Genomic DNA, 26,796 nt, shown 5'->3' with positions numbered 1-26,796 from the left:
ACAAATGTAACACCCTGAGAGCATTGGACACAAAACACCAATACAAATGTAACACCCTGAGAGCATCGGACACAAAACACCAATACAAATGTAACACCCTGAGAGCATCGGACACAAAACACCAATACAAATGTAACACCCTGAAAGAGTCGGACACAAAACACCAATAAAAATGTAACCACACCCTGAGAGCATCGGACACAAAACACCAATACAAATGTAGCACCCTGAGAGCATCGGACACAAAACACCAATACAAATGTAACACCCTGAGAGCATTGGACACAAAACACCAATACAAATGTAACACCCTGAGAGCATCGGACACAAAACACCAATACAAATGTAACACCCTGAGAGAGTCGGACACAAAACACCAATAAAAATGTAACACCCTGAGAGCATCGGACACAAAACACCAATACAAATGTAACACCCTGAGAGCATTGGACACAAAACACCAATACAAATGTAACACCCTGAGAGCATCGGACACAAAACACCAATACAAATGTAACACCCTGAGAGCATCGGACACAAAACACCAATACAAATGTAACACCCTGAAAGAGTCGGACACAAAACACCAATAAAAATGTAACCACACCCTGAGAGCATCGGACACAAAACACCAATACAAATGTAGCACCCTGAGAGCATCGGACACAAAACACCAATACAAATGTAACACCCTGAGAGCATTGGACACAAAACACCAATACAAATGTAACACCCTGAGAGCATCGGACACAAAACACCAATACAAATGTAACACCCTGAGAGCATCGGACACAAAACACCAATACAAATGTAACACCCTGAGAGCATCGGACACTAAACAAAACACATCGGACATGAAACAAAACACCAATACAAGTGTAACACCCTGAGAGCATTGGACACAAAACACCAATACAAATGTAACACCCTGAGAGCATCGGACACAAAACACCAATACAAATGTAACACCCTGAGAGCATCGGACACAAAACACCAATACAAATGTAACACCCTGAGAGCATCGGACACTAAACAAAACACATCGGACATGAAACAAAACACCAATACAAATGTAACACCCTGAGCGCATCGGACACGAAACAGCAATACGAATGTAACCACACCCTGAGAGCATCGGACATGAAACACCAATACAAATGTAACACCACCCTGAGAGCATCGGACACAAAACAAAACCCATCGGACACGAAACAAAACACCAATACAAATGTAACACCATGAGAGCATCGGACACTAAACAAAACACCAATACAAATGTAACACCCTGAGAGCATCGGACACAAAACAAAACACCAATACAAATGTAACAACATCACAAAATATATAAAGAAGTTTGTGGAATCTTCTTTCGTGGGCACCTTTTCATTATAGGATAGACTCTTGGTATTTCTAGCTGCACCAATCAGAGCAGTGGAGCAAAAAGCATTCATTTTGGGGAGACTGGGGGAGCGGGGTTCCAAAATGCAATCATATCACATGCAATTTTACCGTTGATAAGATAGTCATATTCAGTGCATTCGGAAAGTATTCGGACCCTTTTACTTTTTCCACATTTTGTTAGGTTACAGCCTTATTCTAAAATGTAGAGACCTGAAAATAGCTGTGCAGCGACGCTCCCCATCCAACCTGACAGAGCTTGAGAGGATCTGCAGAGAAGAATGGGAGAAACTCCCCAAATACAGGTGTGCCAAGCTTGTAGCGTCATACCCAAGAAGACTCGAGGCTGTAATCGCTGCCAAAGGTGCTTCAACAAAGTACTGAGTAAAGGGTCTGAATACTATATACTATAATACTATTTTTTATATGTAATAATAATTTTGTTAATTTATAAAAACCTGTGTTTACTTTGTCATTATGGGTTATTGTGTGTAGATTGAGGGAATAAACAACAATAAAATAAATCCTCATCAATCTTCACAATACCCCATAATGACAAAGCAAAAACAGGTTTGTATTTTTTTGTGCTAATTTATTTAAAAACTGATATCATATTTGCATAATTATTCAGACCCTTTTACTCAGTACTTTTTTGTAAAGCACCTTTGGCAGCGATTACAGCCTCGAGTCTGACACTACAAGCTTGGCACACCTGTATTTGGGGAGTTTTTCCCATTCTTCTCTGCAGATCCTCTCAAGCTCTGTCAGGTTGGATGGGGAGCGTCACTGCACAGCTATTTTCAGGTCTCTCCAGAGATGTTCGATCGGGTTCAAGTCCGGGCTCTGGCTGGGCCACTCAAGGACATTCAGAGACTTATCCCGAAGCCACTACTGCGTTGTCTTGGCTGTGTGCTTAGGGTCGTTGTCCTGTTGGAAGGTGAACCTTCGCCCCCAGTCTGTAGTCCTGAGCGCTCTGGAGCAGGTTTTTCATCCAGGATCTCTGTGTACTTTGCTCCGTTTACCTTTCAATCGATCCTGACTAGTGTCCCAATCCCTGCCGCTGAAACATATCTTCACAGCATGATGCTGCCACCACCATGCTTCACCCTAAGCAAGGTGACAGGTTTCCTCCAGACGTGACGCTTGGCATTCAGGCCAAAGAATTCAATCTTGGTTTCATCAGACCAGAGACTCCGGGATGCTGACCTAGGCAGAGTTGCAAATAAAAAGTCCAGTGTCTGTGTTCTTTTGCACATCTTAATCTTTTCTTTTTATTGGCCAGTCTGAGATATGGCTTTTTCTTTGCAACTCTGCCTAGAAGGTCAGCATCCCGGAGTCGCCTCTTCAATGTTGACGTTGAGACTGGTGTTTTGCGGGTACTATTTAATGAAGCTGCCAGTTGAGGACCTGTGAGAGGCGTCTGTTTCTCAAACTAGACACTAATGTATTTGTCCTCTTGCTCAGTTGTGCACCGGGTCCTCCCACTCCTCTTTCTATTCTGGTTAGAGACAGTTTGCGCTGTTCTGTGAAGGGAGTAGGACACAATGTTGTACGAGATCTTCAGTTTCTTGGCAATTTCTCGCATGGAATAGCCTTCATTTCTCAGAACAAGAATAGACTGACGAGTTTCAGAAGAACATTCTTTGTTTCTGGCCATTTTGAGCCTGTAATTGAACCCACAATTGCTGATGCTCCAGATACTCAACTAGTCTCAAGAAGGCCAGTTTTATTGCTTCTTTAATCAGCACAACAGTTTTCAGTTGTGCTAACATAATTGCAAAGGGTTTTCTAATGATCAATTAGCCTTTGAAAATGATAAAATTTGATTAGCAAACACAACGTGCCATTGGAACACAGGACTGATGGTTGCTGATAATGGGCCTCTGTACGCCTATGTAGATATTCCATTACAAATCAGCCATTTCCAGCTACAATAGCCATTTACAACATTAACAATGTCTACACTGTATTTCAGATTCATGTGATGTTATTTTAATGGACAAAAACAAGGAAATTTCAGTGACCCCAAACTGTTGAACGGTAGTGTATGGACAGCTGTGGAAAACATGAAGAGACCAAAAATATACGTTTCTCTGGTTTTAATATTTATAGGTATGTGTTTGGGTGAAATTCACATTTTTGTTTTATTCTATAAACTACTGACAACATTTCTCCCAAATTCCAAATACAAATATTGTCATTTAGAGCATTTATTTGCAGAAAATGACAACTGGTCAAAATAACAAAAAAGATGCAGTGTTGTCAGACCTCGAATAATGCAAAGAAAATAAGTTCATGTTCATTTTTAAACAACACAAGACTAATGTTTCAATCAAAGCTTTCATGCGTCTTGGCATGCTCTCCACCAGTCTTTCACATTGATGTTGGGTGACTTTATACCACTCCTGGCGCAAAAATTCAAGCAGCTCGGCTTTGTTTGATGGCTTGTGACCATCCATCTTCCTCTTGATCACATTCCAGAAGTTTTCAATGGGGTTCAGGTCTGGAGATTGGGCTGGCCATGACAGGGTCTTGATCTGGTGGTCCTCCATCCACACCTTGATTGACCTGGCTGTGTAGCATGGCGCATTTTCCTGCTGGAAAAACCAATCCTCAGAGTTGGGGAACAATGTCAGAGCAAAAGGAAGCAAGTTTTCTTCCAGGACAACCTTGTACGTGGCTTGATTCATGCGTCCTTCACAAAGACAAATCTGCCCAATTCCAGCATTGCTGAAGCACCCCCAGATCATCACCGATCCTCCACCAAATTTCACAGTGGGTGCGAGACACTGTGCCTTGTAGGCCTCTCCAGGTCTCCGTCTAACCATTAGACGACCAGGTGTTGGGCAAAGCTGAAAATTGGACTCATCAGAGAAGATGACCTTACTCCAGTCCTCTACGGTCCAATCCTTATGGTCTTTTGCAAACCTCAGCCTGGCTCTTCTTTGCTTCTCATTGATGAAGGGCTTTTTTCTAGCTTTGCTTGACCTTGTTCTTATGAACCGCCGTCTTTGAAATTTTAAGGATGGAAGCAACCTGACGCTCACTGTATCCCTCTGCCAGTAAAGCCAGAATTGAACCCTTATTTTCCTCACTCAACTTTCCTTTTCAACTCTTTTGGCATGGTCAATAGTTATATTTTGATTAATATTACTTTTGAGGTACTATTAGCACTGTTTTTGACATCCAGCTGGTCCTATTAAATCAAATCAAATTTTATTGGCCACATGCGCCGAATACAACAGGTGCAGACATTACAGTGAAATGCTTACTTACAGCCCTTAACCAACAGTGCATTTATTTTTAACAAAAAAGTAAAAATAAAACAACAACAAAAAAAGTGTTGAGAAAAAAAGAGCAGAAGTAAAATAAAATAACAGTAGGGAGGCTATATATACAGGGGGGTACCGGTGCAGAGTCAATGTGCGGGGGCACCGGCTAGTTGAGGTAGTTGAAGTAATATGTACATGTGGGTAGAGTTAAAGTGACTATGCATAAATCATTAACAGAGTAGCAGCAGCGTAAAAGGATGGGGTGGGGGGGCAGTGCAAATAGTCCGGGTAGCCATGATTAGCTGTTCAGGAGTCTTATGGCTTGGGGGTAGAAGCTGTTGAGAAGTCTTTTGGACCTAGACTTGGCACTCCGGTACCGCTTGCCGTGCGGTAGCAGAGAGAACAGTCTATGACTAGGGTGGCTGGAGTCTTTGACAATTTTGAGAGCCTTCCTCTGACACCGCCTGGTATAGAGGTCCTGGATGGCAGGAAGCTTGGCCCCAGTGATGTACTGGGCCGTACGCACTACCCTCTGTAGTGCCTTGCGGTCGGAGGCCAAGCAGTTGCCATACCAGGCGGTGATGCAACCAGTCAGGATGCTCTCGATGGTGCAGCTGTAGAATTTGTTGAGGATCTGAGGACCCATGCCAAATCTTTTCAGTCTCCTGAGGGGGAATAGGCTTTGTCGTGCCCTCTTCACGACTGTCTTGGTGTGTTTGGACCATGATAGTTCGTTGGTGATGTTGACACCAAGGAACTTGAAGCTCTCAACCTGTTCCACTACAGCCCCGTCGATGAGAATGGGGGCGTGCTCAGTCCTCTTTTTTTCCCTGTAGTCCACAATCATCTTCTTTGTCTTGGTCACGTTGAGGGAGAGGTTGTATTACAAGAGGATAGTGATGACCACAGCAGTGGTTTTTATACTTTTCCTCGTTAAATAAGATTTAGTTCAGGTGATCACCTAATCAGGACCTAATTCAGTAGAATGAGGTGTGCCTGTGTTGGAATTCAACAGACACTGGAATGGAATGGCTGTCATACATGTAGAGATGTTGATTTAAGAAACATTTGCAGTGGTCTCTTAATTTTTTCCACAGCTGTGTGTATATATATATATATATATATGTATGTGTGTGTGTGTATTTTTTAAATTAATTTTTTTATACAGGCTAGCTCAAAAATATGTGAAAATAGAATTCTCCAATGGATTCTGATATCAAATTTGCATCGCTTTATTTGAGTTTGCTCCATGGCTCAGGTGGCCAAGTGTAGGCAACGGCCAAAAGCTGTTTGGTTCAGCCATAGATGATCTATTATATTGCTCAGTCGTGACTCGCCAAGAGGAAGAACTTTGCAGGTGTTTCTGATTAATAAACAATGTCATGCTGGTGGGTGGTAACTTTCAAATAAAACCCAGCCCTGAAAAGACATGTAGACTGAAAAGTATTAGCACGTCACATCATAGAGGAAACACAGCATTGGCACAGAACATATCACATCATAGGGGAAACACAGCATTGGCACAGAACATATCACATCATAGGGGAAACACAGCATTGGCACAGAACATATCACATCATAGGGGAAACACAGCATTGGCACAGAACATATCATAGGGGAAACACAGCATTGGCACAGAACATATCATAGGGGAAACACAGCATTGGCACAGAACATATCATATCATAGGGGAAACACAGCATTGGCACAGAACATATCATATCATAGGGGAAACACAGCATTGGCACAGAACATATCATAGGGGAAACACAGCATTGGCACAGAACATATCATAGGGGAAACACAGCATTGGCACAGAAAATATCATAGGGGAAACACAGCATTGGCACAGAAAATATCATAGGGGAAACACAGCATTGGCACAGAACATGTCATAGGGGAAACACAGCATTGGCACAGAACATATCATAGGGGAAACACAGCATTGGCACAGAACATATCATATCATAGGGGAAACACAGCATTGGCACAGAACATATCATAGGGGAAACACAGCATTGGCACAGAACATATCATAGGGGAAACACAGCATTGGCACAGAACATATCATATCATAGGGGAAACACACAGCATTGGCACAGAACATATCATAGGGGAAACACAGCATTGGCACAGAACATATCATAGGGGAAACACAGCATTGGCACAGAACATATCATAGGGGAAACACAGCATTGGCACAGAACATATCATAGGGGAAACACAGCATTGGCACAGAACATATCATAGGGGGAAACACAGCATTGGCACAGAACATATCATAGGGGAAACACAGCATTGGCACAGAACATATCATATCATAGGGGAAACACAGCATTGGCACAGAACATATCATAGGGGAAACACAGCATTGGCACAGAACATATCATAGGGGAAACACAGCATTGGCACAGAACATATCATATCATAGGGGAAACACAGCATTGGCACAGAATATATCATAGGGGAAACACAGCATTGGCACAGAAAATATCAGAAGTTTCCAACTTCAACCACAAATATATAGTACTTTGACTAAAATGATGATTTATTGACTTAAATCATTGTAAGCAATGGATGATGGGTATCCGCGTTAGTTTATATCTGTTGGTTCCTACCCCCTGTCCTCTCCCCCAGGTATTAAACTATGGTTCCTACCTGTTGGTTCCTACCCCCTGTCCTCCTCATCTCCTAGTTTTAAACTTTAGTTTATATCTGTTGGTTCCTACCCCCTGTCCTCTCCCCCAGGTATTAAACTATGGTTCCTACCTATTGGTTCCTACCCCCTGTCCTCTCCTCCAGGTATTAAACAATGGTTCCTACCCCCTGTCCTCTCCCCCAGGTATTAAACTATGGTTCCTACCCGTTGGTTCCTACCCCCTGTCCTCTCCTCCAGGTATTAAACAATGGTTCCTACCTAATGGTTCCTATCACCTGTCCTCTCCCCCAGGTATTAAACTATGGTTCCTACCTGTTGGTTCCTACCCCCTGTGCCTCTCCTGGTATTAAACTGTGTGCTATCTGACTGTTGGTTCCTACCCCCTGTCCTCCTCTCCTGGTATTAAACTGTGTGCTATCTGACTGTTGGTTCCTACCCCCTGTCCTCCTCTCCTGGTATTAAACTGTGTCCTATCTGACTGTTGGTTCCTACCCCCTGTGCCTCTCCTGGTATTAAACTGTGTGCTATCTGACTGTTGGTTCCTACCCCCTGTCCTCCTCTCCTGGTATTAAACTGTGTCCTATCTGACTGTTGGTTCCTACCCCCTGTCCTCCTCTCCTGGTATTAAACTGTGTGCTATCTGACTGTTGGTTCCTACCCCCTGTCCTCCTCTCCTGGTATTAAACTGTGTGCTATCTGACTGTTGGTTCCTACCCCCTGTCCTCCTCTCCTGGTATTAAACTGTGTGCTATCTGACTGTTGGTTCCTACCCCCTGTCCTCCTCTCCTGGTATTAAACTGTGTGCTATCTGACTGTTGGTTCCTACCCCCTGTCCTCCTCTCCTGGTATTAAACTGTGTGCTATCTGACTGTTGGTTCCTACCCCCTGTGCCTCTCCTGGTATTAAACTGTGTGCTATCTGACTGTTGGTTCCTACCCCCTGTCCTCCTCTCCTGGTATTAAACTGTGTGCTATCTGACTGTTGGTTCCTACCCCCTGTCCTCCTCTCCTGGTATTAAACTGTGTGCTATCTGACTGTTGGTTCCTACCCCCTGTCCTCCTCTCCTGGTATTAAACTGTGTGCTATCTGACTGTTGGTTCCTACCCCCTGTCCTCCTCTCCTGGTATTAAACTGTGTCCTATCTGACTGTTGGTTCCTACCCCCTGTCCTCCTCTCCTGGTATTAAACTGTGTGCTATCTGACTGTTGGTTCCTACCCCCTGTCCTCCTCTCCTGGTATTAAACTGTGTCCTATCTGACTGTTGGTTCCTACCCCCTGTGCCTCTCCTGGTATTAAACTGTGTGCTATCTGACTGTTGGTTCCTACCCCCTGTCCTCCTCTCCTGGTATTAAACTGTGTGCTATCTGACTGTTGGTTCCTACCCCCTGTCCTCCTCTCCTGGTATTAAACTGTGTGCTATCTGACTGTTGGTTCCTACCCCCTGTCCTCCTCTCCTGGTATTAAACTGTGTGCTATCTGACTGTTGGTTCCTACCCCCTGTCCTCCTCTCCTGGTATTAAACTGTGTGCTATCTGACTGTTGGTTCCTACCCCCTGTGCCTCTCCTCTCCTCCAGGTCAGGGTCTTCGGGCCCAGCTTCACTCGGCTCCATGTCCCCTGGCCGGTCCTGAGCAGGGAGGCAGAGTTCCTCAAGATTAAAGTCCCCACTAATAAGGTGAGACCTCCACCCCTTTACAGCCCCCTGTGTGTCCCCACTAATAAGGTGAGACCTCCACCCCTTTACAGCCCCCTGTGTGTCCCCACTAATAAGGTGAGACCTCCTCCCCTTTACAGCCCCCTGTGTGTCCCCACTAATAAGGTGAGACCTCCTCCCCTTTACAGCCCCCTGTGTGTGTGTTTAATCCCATGGATGGATCCTCCCCTAACACAAACAGGGGGTTCATCTCGGTGGTGCCTTGCAGCGTTTCTTTCTTTTTTTAAACTCATCCGTTGTTGTTGCTTTGTTTTATAGTAGTTTTAACAATCTTTAATGTTGCATCAGATTACCCATCAGGCCACAGTAGAGCCACATGAAGACACGGTGGATTATTCTCCTACTTGGATTACTTTAGCTGCTACCTGAAACAGCGTGTGAACTTTTAAAGAAAGCTGTCGGAATCACACTACAGCAGAGACGTGTCTTTTGCAATGTAACAACTCACATTCGGGAAAATCGACCAAAGGGGACTTATACTACATTACCAAAAGTATGTGGACACCTGCTTGTCGAACATCTCATTCCAAAATCATGGGCATTAATATGGAGTTGGTCCCCCCTTTGCTGCTATAACAGCCTCCACTCTTCTGGGAAGGCTTTCCACTAGATGTTGGAACATTGCTGCGGGGACTTGCTTCCATTCAGCTACAAGAGCATTAGTGAGGTCTGGCACTGATGTTGGGCAATTAGGCCTGGCTCGCAGGCGACGTTCCAATTCATCCCAAAGCTGTTCGATGTGGTTGAGGTCAGGGCTCTGTGCAGACAAGTCAGGTTCTTCCACACCGATCTCGACAAACCATTTCTGTATGGACCTCGCTTTGTGCACGGGGGCATTGTCTTGCTGAAACAGGAAAAGGCCTTCCCCAAACTGTTGCCACAAAATCGTCTAGAATATTATCATATGCTGTAGCGTTAAGATTTCCCTTCACTGGAACTAAGGAGCCTGAATCATGAAAAACAGCCTCAGACCATTATTCCTCCTCCACCAAACTTTACAGTTGGTACTACGCATTGGGGCAGGTAGCGTTCTCCTGGCATTCGCCAAACTCTGATTCGTCCGTCGGACTGCCAGGGGCAGGTAGCGTTCTCCTGGCATTCGCCAAACTCTGATTCGTCCGTCGGACTGCCAGGGGCAGGTAGCGTTCTCCTGGCATTCGCCAAACTCTGATTCGTCCGTCGGACTGCCAGGGGCAGGTAGCGTTCTCCTGGCATTCGCCAAACTCTGATTCGTCCGTCGGACTGCCAGGGGCAGGTAGCGTTCTCCTGGCATTCGCCAAACTCTGATTCGTCCGTCGGACTGCCAGGGGCAGGTAGCGTTCTCCTGGCATTCGCCAAACTCTGATTCGTCCGTCGGACTGCCAGGGGCAGGTAGCGTTCTCCTGGCATTCGCCAAACTCTGATTCGTCCGTCGGACTGCCAGGGGCAGGTAGCGTTCTCCTGGCATTCGCCAAACTCTGATTCGTCCGTCGGACTGCCAGGGGCAGGTAGCGTTCTCCTGGCATTCGCCAAACTCTGATTCGTCCGTCGGACTGCCAGGGGCAGGTAGCGTTCTCCTGGCATTCGCCAAACTCTGATTCGTCCGTCGGACTGCCAGGGGCAGGTAGCGTTCTCCTGGCATTCGCCAAACTCTGATTCGTCCGTCGGACTGCCAGGGGCAGGTAGCGTTCTCCTGGCATTCGCCAAACTCTGATTCGTCCGTCGGAATGCCAGGGGCAGGTAGCGTTCTCCTGGCATTCGCCAAACTCTGATTCGTCCGTCGGACTGCCAGGGGCAGGTAGCGTTCTCCTGGCATTCGCCAAACTCTGATTCGTCAGTCGGACTGCCAGGGGCAGGTAGCGTTCTCCTGGCATTCGCCAAACTCTGATTCGTCCGTCGGACTGCCAGGGGCAGGTAGCGTTCTCCTGGCATTCGCCAAACTCTGATTCGTCCGTCGGACTGCCAGGGGCAGGTAGCGTTCTCCTGGCATTCGCCAAACTCTGATTCGTCCGTCGGACTGCCAGGGGCAGGTAGCGTTCTCCTGGCATTCGCCAAACTCTGATTCGTCCGTCGGACTGCCAGGGGCAGGTAGCGTTCTCCTGGCATTCGCCAAACTCTGATTGGTCCGTCGGACTGCCAGACGGCTACCTGATGGCACTCTGATTAAGTGCAGAAAATCACCAATCAACATAAACGTTCTACCACAGCGACCATGTTATTTTTGTGAAGCATATTTGATTCTGACATATTAATATGTTCTGCATATAACGTTTGTATGTGAAAACTACTTCTAAGATGCATTCATTCAGTTGTTCTGAACTCACTTCACTGGCACTAAAGAGGGAGGTTCTCGGCTGGTGCTGGCACATGAGCAGATCAAACACACTGCTGGAACGGTGTTTACGTGTCCTAATCGTTCGAAAGATTTGTCAGAAAACCAGATTTTAATCGACGTATGCTTACTTAGATTTTAACCTTACGCTGATTTTAAGATAAGCAGAGTAAGATGTTTATATGACTGTTGGATAAATTACTTACTGCCATTACTTACTGCCTGTCTCTCTCTCTCTCTCTCTCTCTCTCTCTCTCTCTCTCTCTCTCTCTCTCTCTCTCTCTCTCTCTCTCTCTCTCTCTCTCTCTGTCTCTGTCTCTGTCTCTGTCTCTCTCTGTGTGTGTCTGTTGTCTGTGTGTAGAGCTATGGTCTGAAGGAGGAGCATGGGTTCAGTGCCAGCCTCAGTGAGTTCTGGAGGAAGGTGAACCAGCCGTTCCAACCCAACATCCCCCAGCTAGGCCACAGCACCACCAAGCAGCTCTCCCACTGCTTCTCCAGGGAAAAACTACACTTGTAAGATGCACCCCCCCCCCCACACACACACACACGTACTCACACACACACTCTGACAACAGTTGGTCTATATTGAGAACCATCTGTGTGGTTGTTGTGAGTTTCCCTGAGTTGACACCTATTATTTGTTCTCTACAGATTTAACATCACCTCTAAAGACACGTTCTTTGACAACGCAACACGCAGTCGAATAGTAAGTCTCTCATTAAGGATGTTTCTCTGTTTTTATATGAATGTCAAGAATCAATGGGAATATGGTTTCAGGTCTCTGTTTCTCTCTGACACAATATTCTGTGTGACCTATGACCCTCTCAGGTGTACGAGATCCTGAGACGCACCGCCTGCACGCGCACCAGCCAATCCATGGGTGAGTGACCGCTGACCCCTAACCTTAACCCAAACCATGGCCTCAGTACTCTTGCAGTTGGTCTTGGGGCAAGTGTTTCTGTATGGGGCAATCGATCGCACCAGGTGATTCCCAGGATGCACTGCTGGCATCTTATGTGGAATGGCTCGAGCTGCTTGTTGTGGCGACTAAGTGACCCAGGCTTCACAGCTGTAAAGAAGTGTGGCGATGCAGACGGCTTGATAGAACAGCTGTAAAGAAGTGTGGCGATGCAGACGGCTTGATAGAACAGCTGTAAAGAAGTGTGGTGATGCAGACGGCTTGATAGAACAGCTGTAAAGACGTGTGGTGATGCAGACGGCTTGATAGAACAGCTGTAAAGAAGTGTGGTGATGCAGACGGCTTGATAGAACAGCTGTAAAGAAGTGTGGCGATGCAGACGGCTTGATAGAACAGCTGTAAAGAAGTGTGGTGATGCAGACGGCTTGATAGAACAGCTGTAAAGACGTGTGGTGATGCAGACGGCTTGATAGAACAGCTGTAAAGAAGTGTGGTGATGCAGACGGCTTGATAGAACAGCTGTAAAGAAGTGTGGTGATGCAGACGGCTTGATAGAACAGCTGTAAAGAAGTGTGGTGATGCAGACGGCTGATAGAACAGCTGTAAAGAAGTGTGGCGATGCAGACGGCTTGATAGAACAGCTGTAAAGAAGTGTGGTGATGCAGACGGCTTGATAGAACAGCTGTAAAGAAGTGTGGTGATGCAGATGGCTTGATAGAACAGCTGTAAAGAAGTGTGGCGATGCAGACGGCTTGATAGAACAGCTGTAAAGAAGTGTGGTGATGCAGACGGCTTGATAGAACAGCTGTAAAGAAGTGCGGCGATGCAGATGGCTTGATAGAACAGCTGTAAAGAAGTGCGGTGATGCAGACGGCTTGATAGAACAGCTGTAAAGAAGTGTGGCGATGCAGACGGCTTGATAGAACAGCTGTAAAGAAGTGTGGCGATGCAGACGGCTTGATAGAACAGCTGTAAAGAAGTGTGGTGATGCAGACGGCTTGATAGAACAGCTGTAAAGAAGTGTGGTGATGCAGACGGCTTGATAGAACAGCTGTAAAGAAGTGTGGCGATGCAGACAGCTTGATAGAACAGCTGTAAAGAAGTGTGGTGATGCAGACGGCTTGATAGAACAGCTGTAAAGAAGTGTGGCGATGCAGACAGCTTGATAGAACAGCTGTAAAGAAGTGTGGCGATGCAGACGGCTTGATAGAACAGCAGTAAAGAAGTGTGGCGATGCAGACGGCTTGATAGAACAGCTGTAAAGAAGTGTGGTGATGCAGACGGCTTGATAGAACAGCTGTAAAGAAGTGTGGCGATGCAGACGGCTTGATAGAACAGCTGTAAAGAAGTGTGGCGATGCAGACGGCTTGATAGAACAGCTGTAAAGAAGTGTGGTGATGCAGACGGCTTGATAGAACAGCTGTAAAGAAGTGTGGTGATGCAGACGGCTTGATAGAACAGCTGTAAAGAAGTGTGGTGATGCAGACGATAGACGGTGACTTTGGTGTGGAGGCGGAGATCCCTGTTTTGGAAGACCCTGTGTCTGAGTTTCCCGAAGGAAGCTGATGCTTGCTTGATCCTATTTTGAATTTCGAGGTCGATGCTGCAGTCCTCCGAGAGGATGCTGCCCGGGTGTTTGAAGGACGGGACTATTGCCAGTGATTTGTGTTCAATGGTGAAGACAGGCATGGTGGGTGGAGGGCTGGATCTCCATTGGCAGACCACCTCTGTCTTGGTGGTGTTGATAGACAGTTCCATCCTGCTATAGACCCTCACAGCCGCTACAAGGACGGACTGAAGGTGTTCCGGAGTGTGGGCCACAAGAGCACAGTCATCAGCATACTGCAGCTCAAGAACCCGCTCCGTCAAAACCTTGGTGGTTGCTTGGAGCCTCCTGATGCTTACTCCAAAGAGCACTGACTCCTGCCCTCCTATGGCCACCCGAGCCATCATCCCATCATGGAACTGGCAAAGGATGTTGACTAATTTGTGACAAATTAGAATGCCCCATAGTAATTCCCTGCTCACAGTGTCGAAGGCCATGGAGAGGTCGACAAAGGCCTTGGAGAGGTCCTGATGTTGTTCACGGCACGTCACCTGGAGTTGCCGTGAATATCATGTCGACCGTACTCCTGTTCTTTCTGACTCTGGCAGCAGTTCCTCTGTGACGTTGTTCACCAGCCTGTGTAGCATCACCTTAGCCAGGACCTTGCCGGCAACAGCCAGAAGGGATTTCCCCCCGGCTGTTGCCGCAGATGGACTTGTCACCCTTGTTCTGTTGGGGGACGATCTCCCGGTCCCAAACCCACCACTGTTGGGGGACGATCTCCCGGTCCCAAACCCACCACTGTTGGGGGACGATCTCCCGGTCCCAAACCCACCACTGTTGGGGGACGATCTCCCGGTCCCAAACCCACCACTGTTGGGGGACGATCTCCCGGTCCCAAACCCACCACTGTTGGGGGACGATCTCCCGGTCCCAAACCCACCACTGTTGGGGGACGATCTCCCGGTCCCACACCTCAGTGATGTACTGGTGGAGTGTTCTGGTGCAGAAGGAACCTCCCTTCTTAAGTAGCTCTGCCAGGATGCTGTCAGCGCCAGGAGGAACCTCCCTTCTTAAGTAGCTCTGCCAGGATGCTGTCAGCGCCAGGAGGAACCTCCCTACTTAAGTAGCTCTGCCGGGATGCTGTCAGCGCCAGGAGTAGCCTCCCTTCTTAAGTAGCTCTGCCAGGATGCTGTCAGCGCCAGAAGGAACCTCCCTTCTTAAGTAGCTCTGCCGTGATGCTGTCAGCGCCAGAAGGAACCTCCCTTCTTAAGTAGCTCTGCCTGGATGCTGTCAGCACCAGGAGTCTTGTTGTTCTTGAGGGAGCGGATAGCTGATAACACCTCTTGGAAGGTTGGCGAATGGTTGAGGTCTTGAATGGGTGGACGAAGGCTCAGTCTGGGTAAAAGGCTGTTCTTAATTGCCAGTCCCACCCTGACCCTAACCCTTTTCCAGAAGAAGGTGTAGCCTTCTCCCTCCTCTTTCCAGAACCATCATTCAGGAACCTGGTCTCACTCAGGGCACGCCGCCAGACTCTAGTCCGGTTTCCGGGTCATGGCTTGACCGAGGTCAGAAGTGGATACCTGCGCAAAGGAAGTTATTTAAAGTGCCGCTGAGGGTGTGCAATCCCCAACAACACTACTTCACTGTAGGAAGATGAGAGTCCACTGGTAAGGGGGCAAACCCAGGACGACCAGTATCTTCCACAGCTGCAGGAGGCTGCCGGATCCCCAGTCTGTCGGTGTCCACCTACCGCCCCGCCAGCACGCTGCTTTTCTCTCAGGGTGTGCTCCTCTAGCCTTTGTCGTACCAGACTAACCCACAAGGCAGCGGGGCAGTGGTTGATGGCTGCCAGGACGTGTCTACACAGAGGTGGGCCTGTACAGACGCATCTCTGGGGCACACTGCCATAATTGCCAGAGACTTTAGGGTGTCTATGACTGGGTTTCCTTCCAATTGGCGACAGATTTTCATGCAAATATTCAATTCTGCATAAAAACAATATGCGCATTTTAATAATAATTTAACATTTTCCCATCAGTTGTGTTTCCAACAAACTGACTTGTTGCGCACATAAAAATAACTTTTGTGGTTAAATTCCTAGTTAGCTTATTGTCCAGAGCTTATTGCCGATCTGGAAAAACGATCCACCAACCACTATTGTCACTATGAATGGTGGATAGAGGGCAGGATAGACAGTTAGACTGGTAGACTATATTATCACTATGAATGGTGGATAGAGGGCAGGATAGACAGACTGGTAGACTATATTATCACTATGAATGGTGGATAGAGGGCAGGATAGACAGACTGGTAGACTATATTATCACTATGAATGGTGGATAGAGGGCAGGATAGACAGTTAGACTGGTAGACTATATTATCACTATGAATGGTGGATAGAGGGCAGGATAGACAGACTGGTAGACTATATTATCACTATGAATGGTGGATAGAGGGCAGGATAGACAGTTAGACTGGTAGACTATATTATCACTATGAATGGTGGATAGAGGGCAGGATAGACTGGTAGACTACAGTGCCTTGCTAAAGAGTATTCATCCCCCTTGGTGTTTTTCCTATTTTGTTGCATTACAATCTGTAATTTAAATGTATTTTTATTTGAATGTCATGTAATGGACATGCATAAAATAGTCCAAATTGGTGAAGTGAAACGAAAAAAATAACTTATTAAAAAAAAAATCTTAAAAAGAAATAACGGAAAAATGGTGCGTGCATATGTATTCACCCCCTTTGCTATGAAGCCCCTAAATAAGATCTGGTGCAACTGATTACTTTCAGAAGTCACATAATTAGTTAAATAAAGTCCACCTGTGTGCAATCTAAGTGTCACATGATCTCAGTATATACACACCTGTTCTGAAAGGCCCCAGAGTCTGTAACACCACTAAGCAAGGGGCACCACCAAGCAAGCAGCACCATGAAGACCAAGGAGCTCTCCAAACAGGTCAGGGACAAAGTTGTGGAGAAGTACAGATCAGGGTTGGGTTATAAAAAAATATCAGAAACTTTGAACATCCCATGGAGCACCATTTAAAATCCATTATTAAAAAATGGAAAGAATATGGCACCACAACAAACCTGAAATAGGAAAAATGCCAAGGGGGGTGAATACTTTCGCAAGCCACTGTCACTACGAATGGTGGATACTACCCTCCCCTGTTCCCAATAAATAACACGCTACCCTCCCCTGTTCCCAATAAATAACACACTACCCTCCCCTGTTCCCAATAAATAACACACTACCCTCCCCTGTTCCCAATAAATAACACACTACCCTCCCCTGTTCCCAATAAATAACACACTACCCTCCCCTGTTCCCAATAAATAACCACACTACCCTCCCCTGTTCCCAATAAATAACACACTACCCTCCCCTGTTCCCAATAAATAACACACTACCCTCCCCTGTTCCCAATAAATAACACACTACCCTCCCCTGTTCCCAATAAATAACCACACTACCCTCCCCTGTTCCCAATAAATACCCACACTACCCTCCCCTGTTCCCAATAAATAGCACACTACCCTCCCCTGTTCCCAATAAATAACACACTACCCTCCCCTGTTCCCAATAAATAACACACTACCCTCCCTGTTCCCAATAAATAACACACTACCCTCCCCTGTTCCCAATAAATAACACACTACCCTCCCCTGTTCCCAATAAATAACACACTACCCTCCCCTGTTCCCAATAAATAACCACACTACCCTCCCCTGTTCCCAATAAATAACACACTACCCTCCCCTGTTCCCAATAAATAACACACTACCCTCCCCTGTTCCCAATAAATAACACACTACCCTCCCCTGTTCCCAATAAATAACACACTACCCTCCCCTGTTCCCAATAAATAACACACTACCCTCCCCTGTTCCCAATAAATAACACACTACCCTCCCCTGTTCCCAATAAATAACCACACTACCCTCCCCTGTTCCCAATAAATAACACACTACCCTCCCCTGTTCCCAATAAATAACACACTACCCTCCCCTGTTCCCAATAAATAACACACTACCCTCCCTGTTCCCAATAAATAACACACTACCCTCCCCTGTTCCCAATAAATAACACACTACCCTCCCCTGTTCCCAATAAATAACCACACTACCCTCCCCTGTTCCCAATAAATAACCACACTACCCTCCCCTGTTCCCAATAAATAACACATTACCCTCCCCTGTTCCCAATAAATAACACACTACCCTCCCTGTTCCCAATAAATAACACACTACCCTCCCCTGTTCCCAATAAAATAACACACTACCCTCCCCTGTTCCCAATAAATAACCACACTACCCTCCCCTGTTCCCAATAAATACCCACACTACCCTCCCCTGTTCCCAATAAATAGCACACTACCCTCCCCTGTTCCCAATAAATAGCACACTACCCTCCCCTGTTCCCAATAAATAGCACACTACCCTCCCCTGTTCCCAATAAATAACACACTACCCTCCCCTGTTCCCAATAAATAACACACTACCCTCCCCTGTTCCCAATAAATAACACACTACCCTCCCCTGTTCCCAATAAATAACCACACTACCCTCCCCTGTTCCCAATAAATAACACACTACCCTCCCTGTTCCCAATAAATAACACACTACCCTCCCCTGTTCCCAATAAATAACCACACTACCCTCCCCTGTTCCCAATAAATAACCACACTACCCTCCCCTGTTCCCAATAAATAACACACTACCCTCCCCTGTTCCCAATAAATAACACACTACCCTCCCCTGTTCCCAATAAATAACCACACTACCCTCCCCCTGTTCCCAATAAATAACACACTACCCTCCCCTGTTCCCAATAAATAACACACTACCCTCCCCTGTTCCCAATAAATAACACACTACCCTCCCCTGTTCCCAATAAATAACACACTACCCTCCCCTGTTCCCAATAAATAACACACTACCCTCCCCTGTTCCCAATAAATAACCACACTACCCTCCCCTGTTCCCAATAAATACCCACACTACCCTCCCTGTTCCCAATAAATAACCACACTACCCTCCCCTGTTCCCAATAAATAACACACTACCCTCCCCTGTTCCCAATAAATAACACACTACCCTCCCCTGTTCCCAATAAATACCCACACTACCCTCCCCTGTTCCCAATAAATAACACACTACCCTCCCCTGTTCCCAATAAATAACACACTACCCTCCCCTGTTCCCAATAAATAACACACTACCCTACCCTGTTCCCAATAAATAACACACTACCCTCCCCTGTTCCCAATAAATACCCACACTACCCTCCCCTGTTCCCAATAAATAGCACACTACCCTCCCCTGTTCCCAATAAATAACCACACTACCCTCCCCTGTTCCCAATAAATAGCACACTACCCTCCCCTGTTCCCAATAAATAACCACACTACCCTCCCCTGTTCCCAATAAATAACCACACTACCCTCCCCTGTTCCCAATAAATAACCACACTACCCTCCCCTGTTCCCAATAAATAGCACACTACCCTCCCCTGTTCCCAATAAATAACCACACTACCCTCCCCCTGTCCCCAAAGCAACAAAAAAGTTTGACAACCCTCCCCTTTTTTGGACCCCCACCATAGTTCCAACTGTCCCTAACAACATGAGTTTGAGATCTTTTTCTACATGTAAAACTAGATGGATTGCTCCTCTCCTGCCCTCTCCTCTCCTGCCATTTCCTCTCCTGCCCTCTCCTCTCCTGCCATTTCCTCTCCTGCCCTCTCCTCTCCTGCCCTCTCCTCTCCTGCCATTTCCTCTCCTGCCCTCTCCTCTCCTGCCCTCTCCTCTCCTCTCCTGCCCTCTCCTCTCCTCTCCTGCCCTCTCCTCTCCTATCTTGCCCGCTGCTATCATAAGGTGAATGCACCAATTTGTAAGTCGCTCTGGATAAGAGCGTCTGCTAAATGACAAATGTAAAAATGTAAATGTAATCCTCTCTCTCTCCTCCTCCTCTCTTGCCCTCTCCTCTCCTGCCCTCTCCTCTCTTGCCCTCTCCTCTCCTCCTCCTCTCTTGCCCTCTCCCCTCCTCTCCTGCCCTCTCCTCTCCTGCCCTCTCCTCTCCTCTCCTGCCCTCTCCTCTCTTGCCCTGCCCTCTCCTCTCCTGCCCTCTCCTCTCCTCCTCCTCTCTTGCCCTCTCCTCTCTTGCCCTCTCCTCTCCTCTCCTCCTCCTCTCTTGCCCCCTCCTCTCCTCTCCTCTCCTGCCCTCTCCTCTCCTCTCCTCTCTTGCCCCCTCCTCTCCTCTGAATGGGAAAGCTGATACAGATCACTGAAGCATCTCTCACTAATATTAGATGAGTTTGTTGATACATTGAGTAACCGACACCTCTCTCTCTGTCTCTTTCAGGCATCACCACATTAATAGCTAAAGGTGTCTATGATTCTGCCTTCCCTCTCCATGATGTAAGTGACAGTTCCTGTCCTTCCAGCTGCACATACAATATTTGTGATAATGTTACTGTTAACCTCGTGATAATGTTACTGTTAACCTCGTGATAATGTTGCTGTTAACCTCGTGATAATGTTGCTGTTAACCTCGTGATAATGTTGATAACGCTGCTGTAATGCACTGTGAGCTTCCTCATTGTGTTGTGATTGGTCTGTCTGATGGGTGTGTGTCTGACTCCTCCCCCTCTCTGCAGGGGGACTATACGGCCGTGGACCACTCAGAGAGGAACGACAGACAGGTAACTTCTGCTCTACTGTACTTCACTGAACTCTACTATGTCCTACTGAGCTGTACTCTACTATGTCCTACTGAGCTGTACTCTACTATGTCCTACTGAGCTGTACTCTACTATGTCCTACTGAGCTGGACTCTACTATGTCCTACTGAGCTGTACTCTACTATGTCCTACTGAACTGTACTCTACTATGTCCTACTGAGCTGTACTCTACTATGTCCTACTGAACTCTACTATGTCCTACTGAACTGTACTCTACTATGTCCTACTGAACTGTACTCTACTATGTCCTACTGAACTGTACTCTACTATGTCCTACTGAGCTGTACTCTACTATGTCCTACTGAGCTGTACTCTACTATGTCCTACTGAGCTGTACTCTACTATGTCCTACTGAGCTGTACTCTACTATGTCCTACTGAGCTGTACTCTACTATGTCCTACTGAACTGTACTCTACTATGTCCTACTGAGCTGTACTCTACTATGTCCTACTGAACTGTACTCTACTACAGTGGTTCTGTGTCAGTGTAATGCGGTGGATCGAAGTCAGGCGCAGGACACAGAACTCTATGAAAACCTACTTTACTGAATAAGTAAAGAAACCAATACAAAATACCTCCACACAGGGGAGGAACAAACCCGCTCACCAAACGACACCGAAACGAAAAACAAACACGCACAAAACACAATGGGAGCCACCGGGTTAAATAGGGAAGGAATAATCACATGATGGGAAACAGGTGTGTAACAATCAGACAACAGGTAGAACATAGAACCATAGAACATAGATCGGCAGCAGCTAGTATTCCGTAACAACGAACTCCGAAGCCTGCCCGAGCAAGGAGGAGGGGAGCTCGGCAGAATCTGTGACAGGTTCCCAAACTGTGGGTCGGGACCCACTTGTGGGTCACGGCAGGGGTCCAGGTGGGTCGCAGGATTTAGCTTTAAAACAGCAACATTTTCTCTCCGCTGACAAGATATTTTGTACTTATTCTGTGATCTGTGTATGTTTTTTTCACGCTCAACCGTTATGGTGGGTCACGACTCACGACACCTCAATTGGTGGGTCGCGACTCAAGACACCTCAATTAGTGGGTCGCGACTCAAGACACCTCAATTGGTGGGTCATGAAGCAAAAACGTTTGGGAACCCCTGATGTACTCTGCTGGACTCTACTGTATTCTACGGTGTCCTACTGGACTCTACTGGACTCTACTGGACTCTACTGTATTCTACTGTATTCTACTGGACTCTACTGTACACTACTGGACTCTACTGTATTCTACTGTACACTACTGGACTCTACTGGACTCTACTGTGTCCTACTGGACTCTACTGTACACTACTGGACTCTACTGGACTCTACTGTATTCTACTGGACTCTACTGTACACTACTGGACTCTACTGTATTCTACTGTACACTACTGGACTCTACTGGACTCTACTGGACTCTACTGGACTCTACTGTACACTACTGGACTCTACTGGACTCTACTGTATTCTACAGTGTCCTACTGGACTCTACTGGACTCTACTGTGTCCTACTGGACTCTACTGGACTCTACTGTATTCTACTGTACACTACTGGACTCTACTGGACTCTACTGGACTCTACTGTATTCTACTGTACACTACTGGACTCTACTGTATTCTACTGTACACTACTGGACTCTACTGGACTCTACTGTGTCCTACTGGACTCTACTGGACTCTACTGTACACTACTGGACTCTACTGTATTCTACGGTGTCCTACTGGACTCTACTGGACTCTACTGGACTCTACTGTATTCTACTGTACACTACTGGACTCTACTGGACTCTACTGTACACTACTGGACTCTACTGTACACTACTGTACACTACTGGACTCTACTGGACTCTACTGGACTCTACTGTGTCCTACTGAGCTGTACTCTACTATGTCCTACTGAACTGTACTCTACTATGTCCTACTGAACTGTACTCTACTATGTCCTACTGAACTGTACTCTACTATGTCCTACTGAACTGTACTCTACTATGTCCTACTGAACTCTACTATGTCCTACTGAACTGTACTCTACTATGTCCTACTGAGCTGGACTCTACTATGTCCTACTGAACTGTACTCTACTATGTCCTACTGAACTCTACTATGTCCTACTGAACTGTACTCTACTATGTCCTACTGAGCTGTACTCTACTATGTCCTACTGAGCTGTACTCTACTATGTCCTACTGAGCTGTACTCTACTATGTCCTACTGAGCTGTACTCTACTATGTCCTACTGAGCTGTACTCTACTATGTCCTACTGAACTGTACTCTACTATGTCCTACTGGACTGTACTCTACTATGTCCTATTGAGCTGTACTCTACTATGTCCTACTGAGCTGTACTCTACTATGTCCTACTGAGCTGTACTCTACTATGTCCTACTGAGCTGTACTCTACTATGTCCTACTGAGCTGTACTCTACTATGTCCTACTGAGCTGTACTCTACTATGTCCTACTGAGCTGTACTCTACTATGTCCTACTGAACTGTACTCTACTATGTCCTACTGGACTGTACTCTACTATGTCCTATTGAGCTGTACTCTACTATGTCCTACTGAGCTGTACTCTACTATGTCCTACTGAGCTGTACTCTACTATGTCCTACTGAGCTGTACTCTACTATGTCCTACTGAACTGTACTCTACTATGTCCTACTGGACTGTACTCTACTATGTCCTATTGAGCTGTACTCTACTATGTCCTACTGAGCTGTACTCTACTATGTCCTACTGAGCTGTACTCTACTATGTCCTACTGAGCTGTACTCTACTATGTCCTACTGAGCTGTACTCTACTATGTCCTACTGAGCTGTACTCTACTATGTCCTACTGAACTGTACTCTACTATGTCCTACTGAACTGTACTCTACTATGTCCTACTGAGCTGTGCTCTACTATGTCCTACTGAGCTGTGCTCTACTATGTCCTACTGAGCTGTACTCTACTATGTCCTACTGAGCTGTACTCTACTATGTCCTACTGTACTCTACTATGTCCTACTGAACTGTACTCTACTATGTCCTACTGAGCTGTACTCTACTATGTCCTACTGAACTGTACTATGCTATGTCCTACTGAACTGTACTCTACTATGTCCTACTGAGCTGTACTCTACTATGTCCTACTGAACTCTACTATGTCCTACTGAACTGTACTCTACTATGTCCTACTGAACTGTACTCTACTATGCTACTGAACTGTACTCTACTATGTCCTACTGAACTGTACTCTACTATGTCCTACTGAACTGTACTCTACTATGTCCTACTGAACTGTACTCTACTACAGTGGTTCTGTGTCAGTGTAATGCGGTGGATCGAAGTCAGGCGCAGGACACAGAACTCTATGAAAACCTACTTTACTGAATAAGTAAAGAAACCAATACAAAATACCTCCACACAGGGAGGAACAAACCCGCTCACCAAACGACACACGAAACGAAAAACAAACACGCACAAAACACAATGGGAGCCACCGGGTTAAATAGGGAAGGAATAATCACATGATGGGAAACAGGTGTGTAACAATCAGACAACAGGTAGAACATGGAACCATAGAACATAGATCGGCAGCAGCTAGTATTCCGTAACGACGAACTCCGAAGCCTGCCCGAGCAAGGAGGAGGGGAGCCTCGGCAGAATCTGTGACAGGTTCCCAAACTGTGGGTCGGGACCCACTTGTGGGTCACGGCAGGGGTCCAGGTGGGTCGCAGGATTTAGCTTTAAAACAGCAACATTTTCTCTCCGCTGACAAGATATTTTGTACTTATTCTGTGATCTGTGTATGTTTTTTTCACGCTCAACCGTTATGGTGGGTCACGACTCACGACACCTCAATTGGTGGGTCGCGACTCAAGACACCTCAATTGGTGGGTCATGAAGCAAAAACGTTTGGGAACCCCTGATGTACTCTGCTGGACTCTACTGTATTCTACGGTGTCCTACTGGACTCTACTGGACTCTACTGGACTCTACTGTATTCTACTGTACACTACTGGACTCTACTGAACACTACTGGACTCTACTGTGTCCTACTGGACTCTACTGGACTCTACTGTATTCTACTGGACTCTACTGGACACTACTGGACTCTACTGTATTCTACTGTACACTACTGTACACTACTGGACTCTACTGGACTCTACTGGACTCTACTGTGTCATACTGGACTCTACTGTACACTACTGGACTCTACTGTACTCTACTGTACACTACTGGACTCTATTGGACTCTACTGTACACTACTGGACTCTACTGGACTCTACTGTGTCCTACTGGACTCTACTGTACACTACTGGACTCTACTGTACTCTACTGTACACTACTGGACTCTACTGGACTCTACTGTACTCTACTGTACACTACTGGACTCTACTGGACTCTACTGTGTCCTACTGGACTCTACTGTACACTACTGGACTCTACTGGACTCTACTGGACTCTACTGTACTCTACTGGACTCTACTGGACTCTACTGGACTCTACTGTACACTACTGGACTCTACTGTACACTACTGGACTCTACTGTATTCTACTGTACTCTACTGTATTCTACTGGACTCTACTGGACTCTACTGGACTCTACTGGACTCTACTGTACTCTACTGTATTCTACTGGACTCTACTGTGTCCTACTGTATTCTACTGTACACTACTGTATTCTACTGGACTCTACTGTGTCCTACTGTATTCTACTGTACACTACTGTATTCTACTGGACTCTACTGGACTCTACTGTACTGAACTCTACTCTGATGTCTGTTCTGTACTCTACTCTGATGTCTGTTCTGTACTCTACTGTGATGTCTGTTCTGAACTCTACTCTGATGTCTGTTCTGAACTCTACTCTGATGTCTGTTCTGTACTCTACTGTGATGTCTGTTCTGTACTCTACTCTGATGTCTGTTCTGAACTCTACTCTGATGTCTGTTCTGTCTAAGCTGCTCCATGATGAGTGGGCCAGATATGGAGCCTTCTACAAATACCAACCTGTGGACCTCATCAGGTACCTACTTTATTACTATATTACATTATCATCAGGTACCAACATTACTACCTTGTTATTTTAGTACATTATCATCAGGTACCCACATTATTATTATTGTTATTATTATTATTATTATTATTATTATTATTATTATTATTATTACATTATCATCAGGTACCAACATTACTACCTTGTTATTTTAAGTACATTATCATCAGGTACCCACATTATTATTACATTATCATCAGGGACCAACATTATTACATTATAATTGCATTACATTATCATCAGGTGCCAACATGACCACATAACTACACTGAACAAAAATATAAATGCAACATTCAACAATTTCAAAGATTTTACTGAGTTACAGTTCATATAAGGAAATGAGTCAATTGAAATAAATAAATTAGGCACTAATCTATGGATTTCACATGACTGGGAATACAGATATGCATCTGTTGGTCACAGATACCTAAAAAAAAATGATAATTTGGGGGCGTGGTTTAGACAACTAGTCAGTATCTGGTGTGACCACCATTTTCCTCATGCAGCGTGACACATCTCCTTCGCATAGAGTTGATCAGGCTGTTGACTGTGGCCTGTGGAATGTTGTCCCACTCCTCTTCAATGGCTGTGGGAAGTTGCTGGATATTGGCAGGAACTGGAACACGCTGTCGTACACGTCGATCCAGAGCATCCCAAACATGCTCAATGGGTGACATGTCTGGTGAGTATGCAGGCCATGGAAGAACTGGGACATTTTCAGCTTCCAGGAATTGTGTCCAGATCCTTGCGACATGGAGCCATGCATTATCACGCTGAAACATGAGGTGATGGTGGCGGATGAATGGCACGACAATGGGCCTCATGACCTCGTCACGGTATCTCTGTGCATTCAAATTGCCATAGATAAAATGCAATTGTTTGTTGTCCGTATCTTATGCCTGCCCATACCATAACCTCGCCGCCGCCATGGGGCACTCTGTGCACAACGTTGACATCAGCAAACCGCTCACCCACACGACGCCCGGTACAGTTGAAATCGGGATACATCCGTGAAGAGCACACTTCTCCTACGTGCCAGTGGCCGTCAAAGGTGAGCATTTGCCCACTGAAGTCGGTTACGACGCCAAACTGCAGTCAGGTAAAGACCCTGGTGAGGACGACGAGCACGCAGATGAGCTTCCCTGAGACGGTTTCTGACAGTTTGTGCAGAAATTCTTCGGTTGTGCAA

General features: G+C 46.2%; 1 protein-coding gene across 1 annotated transcript in view; it reads left to right on the top strand.

The window, feature by feature from the left end:
- The window catches only part of ano2b (anoctamin 2b), a 220,198-nt gene that overhangs the window by 31,255 nt on the left and 162,147 nt on the right, over positions 1-26,796 (top strand). The window contains exons 5-11 of the mRNA XM_045209694.1: positions 8,905-9,003; positions 11,715-11,866; positions 12,005-12,059; positions 12,182-12,233; positions 20,194-20,249; positions 20,489-20,533; positions 25,513-25,577. Coding sequence (XP_045065629.1) covers positions 8,905-9,003; positions 11,715-11,866; positions 12,005-12,059; positions 12,182-12,233; positions 20,194-20,249; positions 20,489-20,533; positions 25,513-25,577 — 524 coding nt within the window. The remainder of the gene's footprint in view (positions 1-8,904; positions 9,004-11,714; positions 11,867-12,004; positions 12,060-12,181; positions 12,234-20,193; positions 20,250-20,488; positions 20,534-25,512; positions 25,578-26,796) is intronic.

Source organism: Coregonus clupeaformis, chromosome 4 (genome assembly GCF_020615455.1).
Source record: "Coregonus clupeaformis isolate EN_2021a chromosome 4, ASM2061545v1, whole genome shotgun sequence".
Classification (NCBI taxonomy): domain Eukaryota; kingdom Metazoa; phylum Chordata; class Actinopteri; order Salmoniformes; family Salmonidae; genus Coregonus; species Coregonus clupeaformis.
The sequence above is the reverse complement of the archived record's forward strand: the minus strand, read 5'-3'. Positions and strand labels throughout refer to the sequence as shown.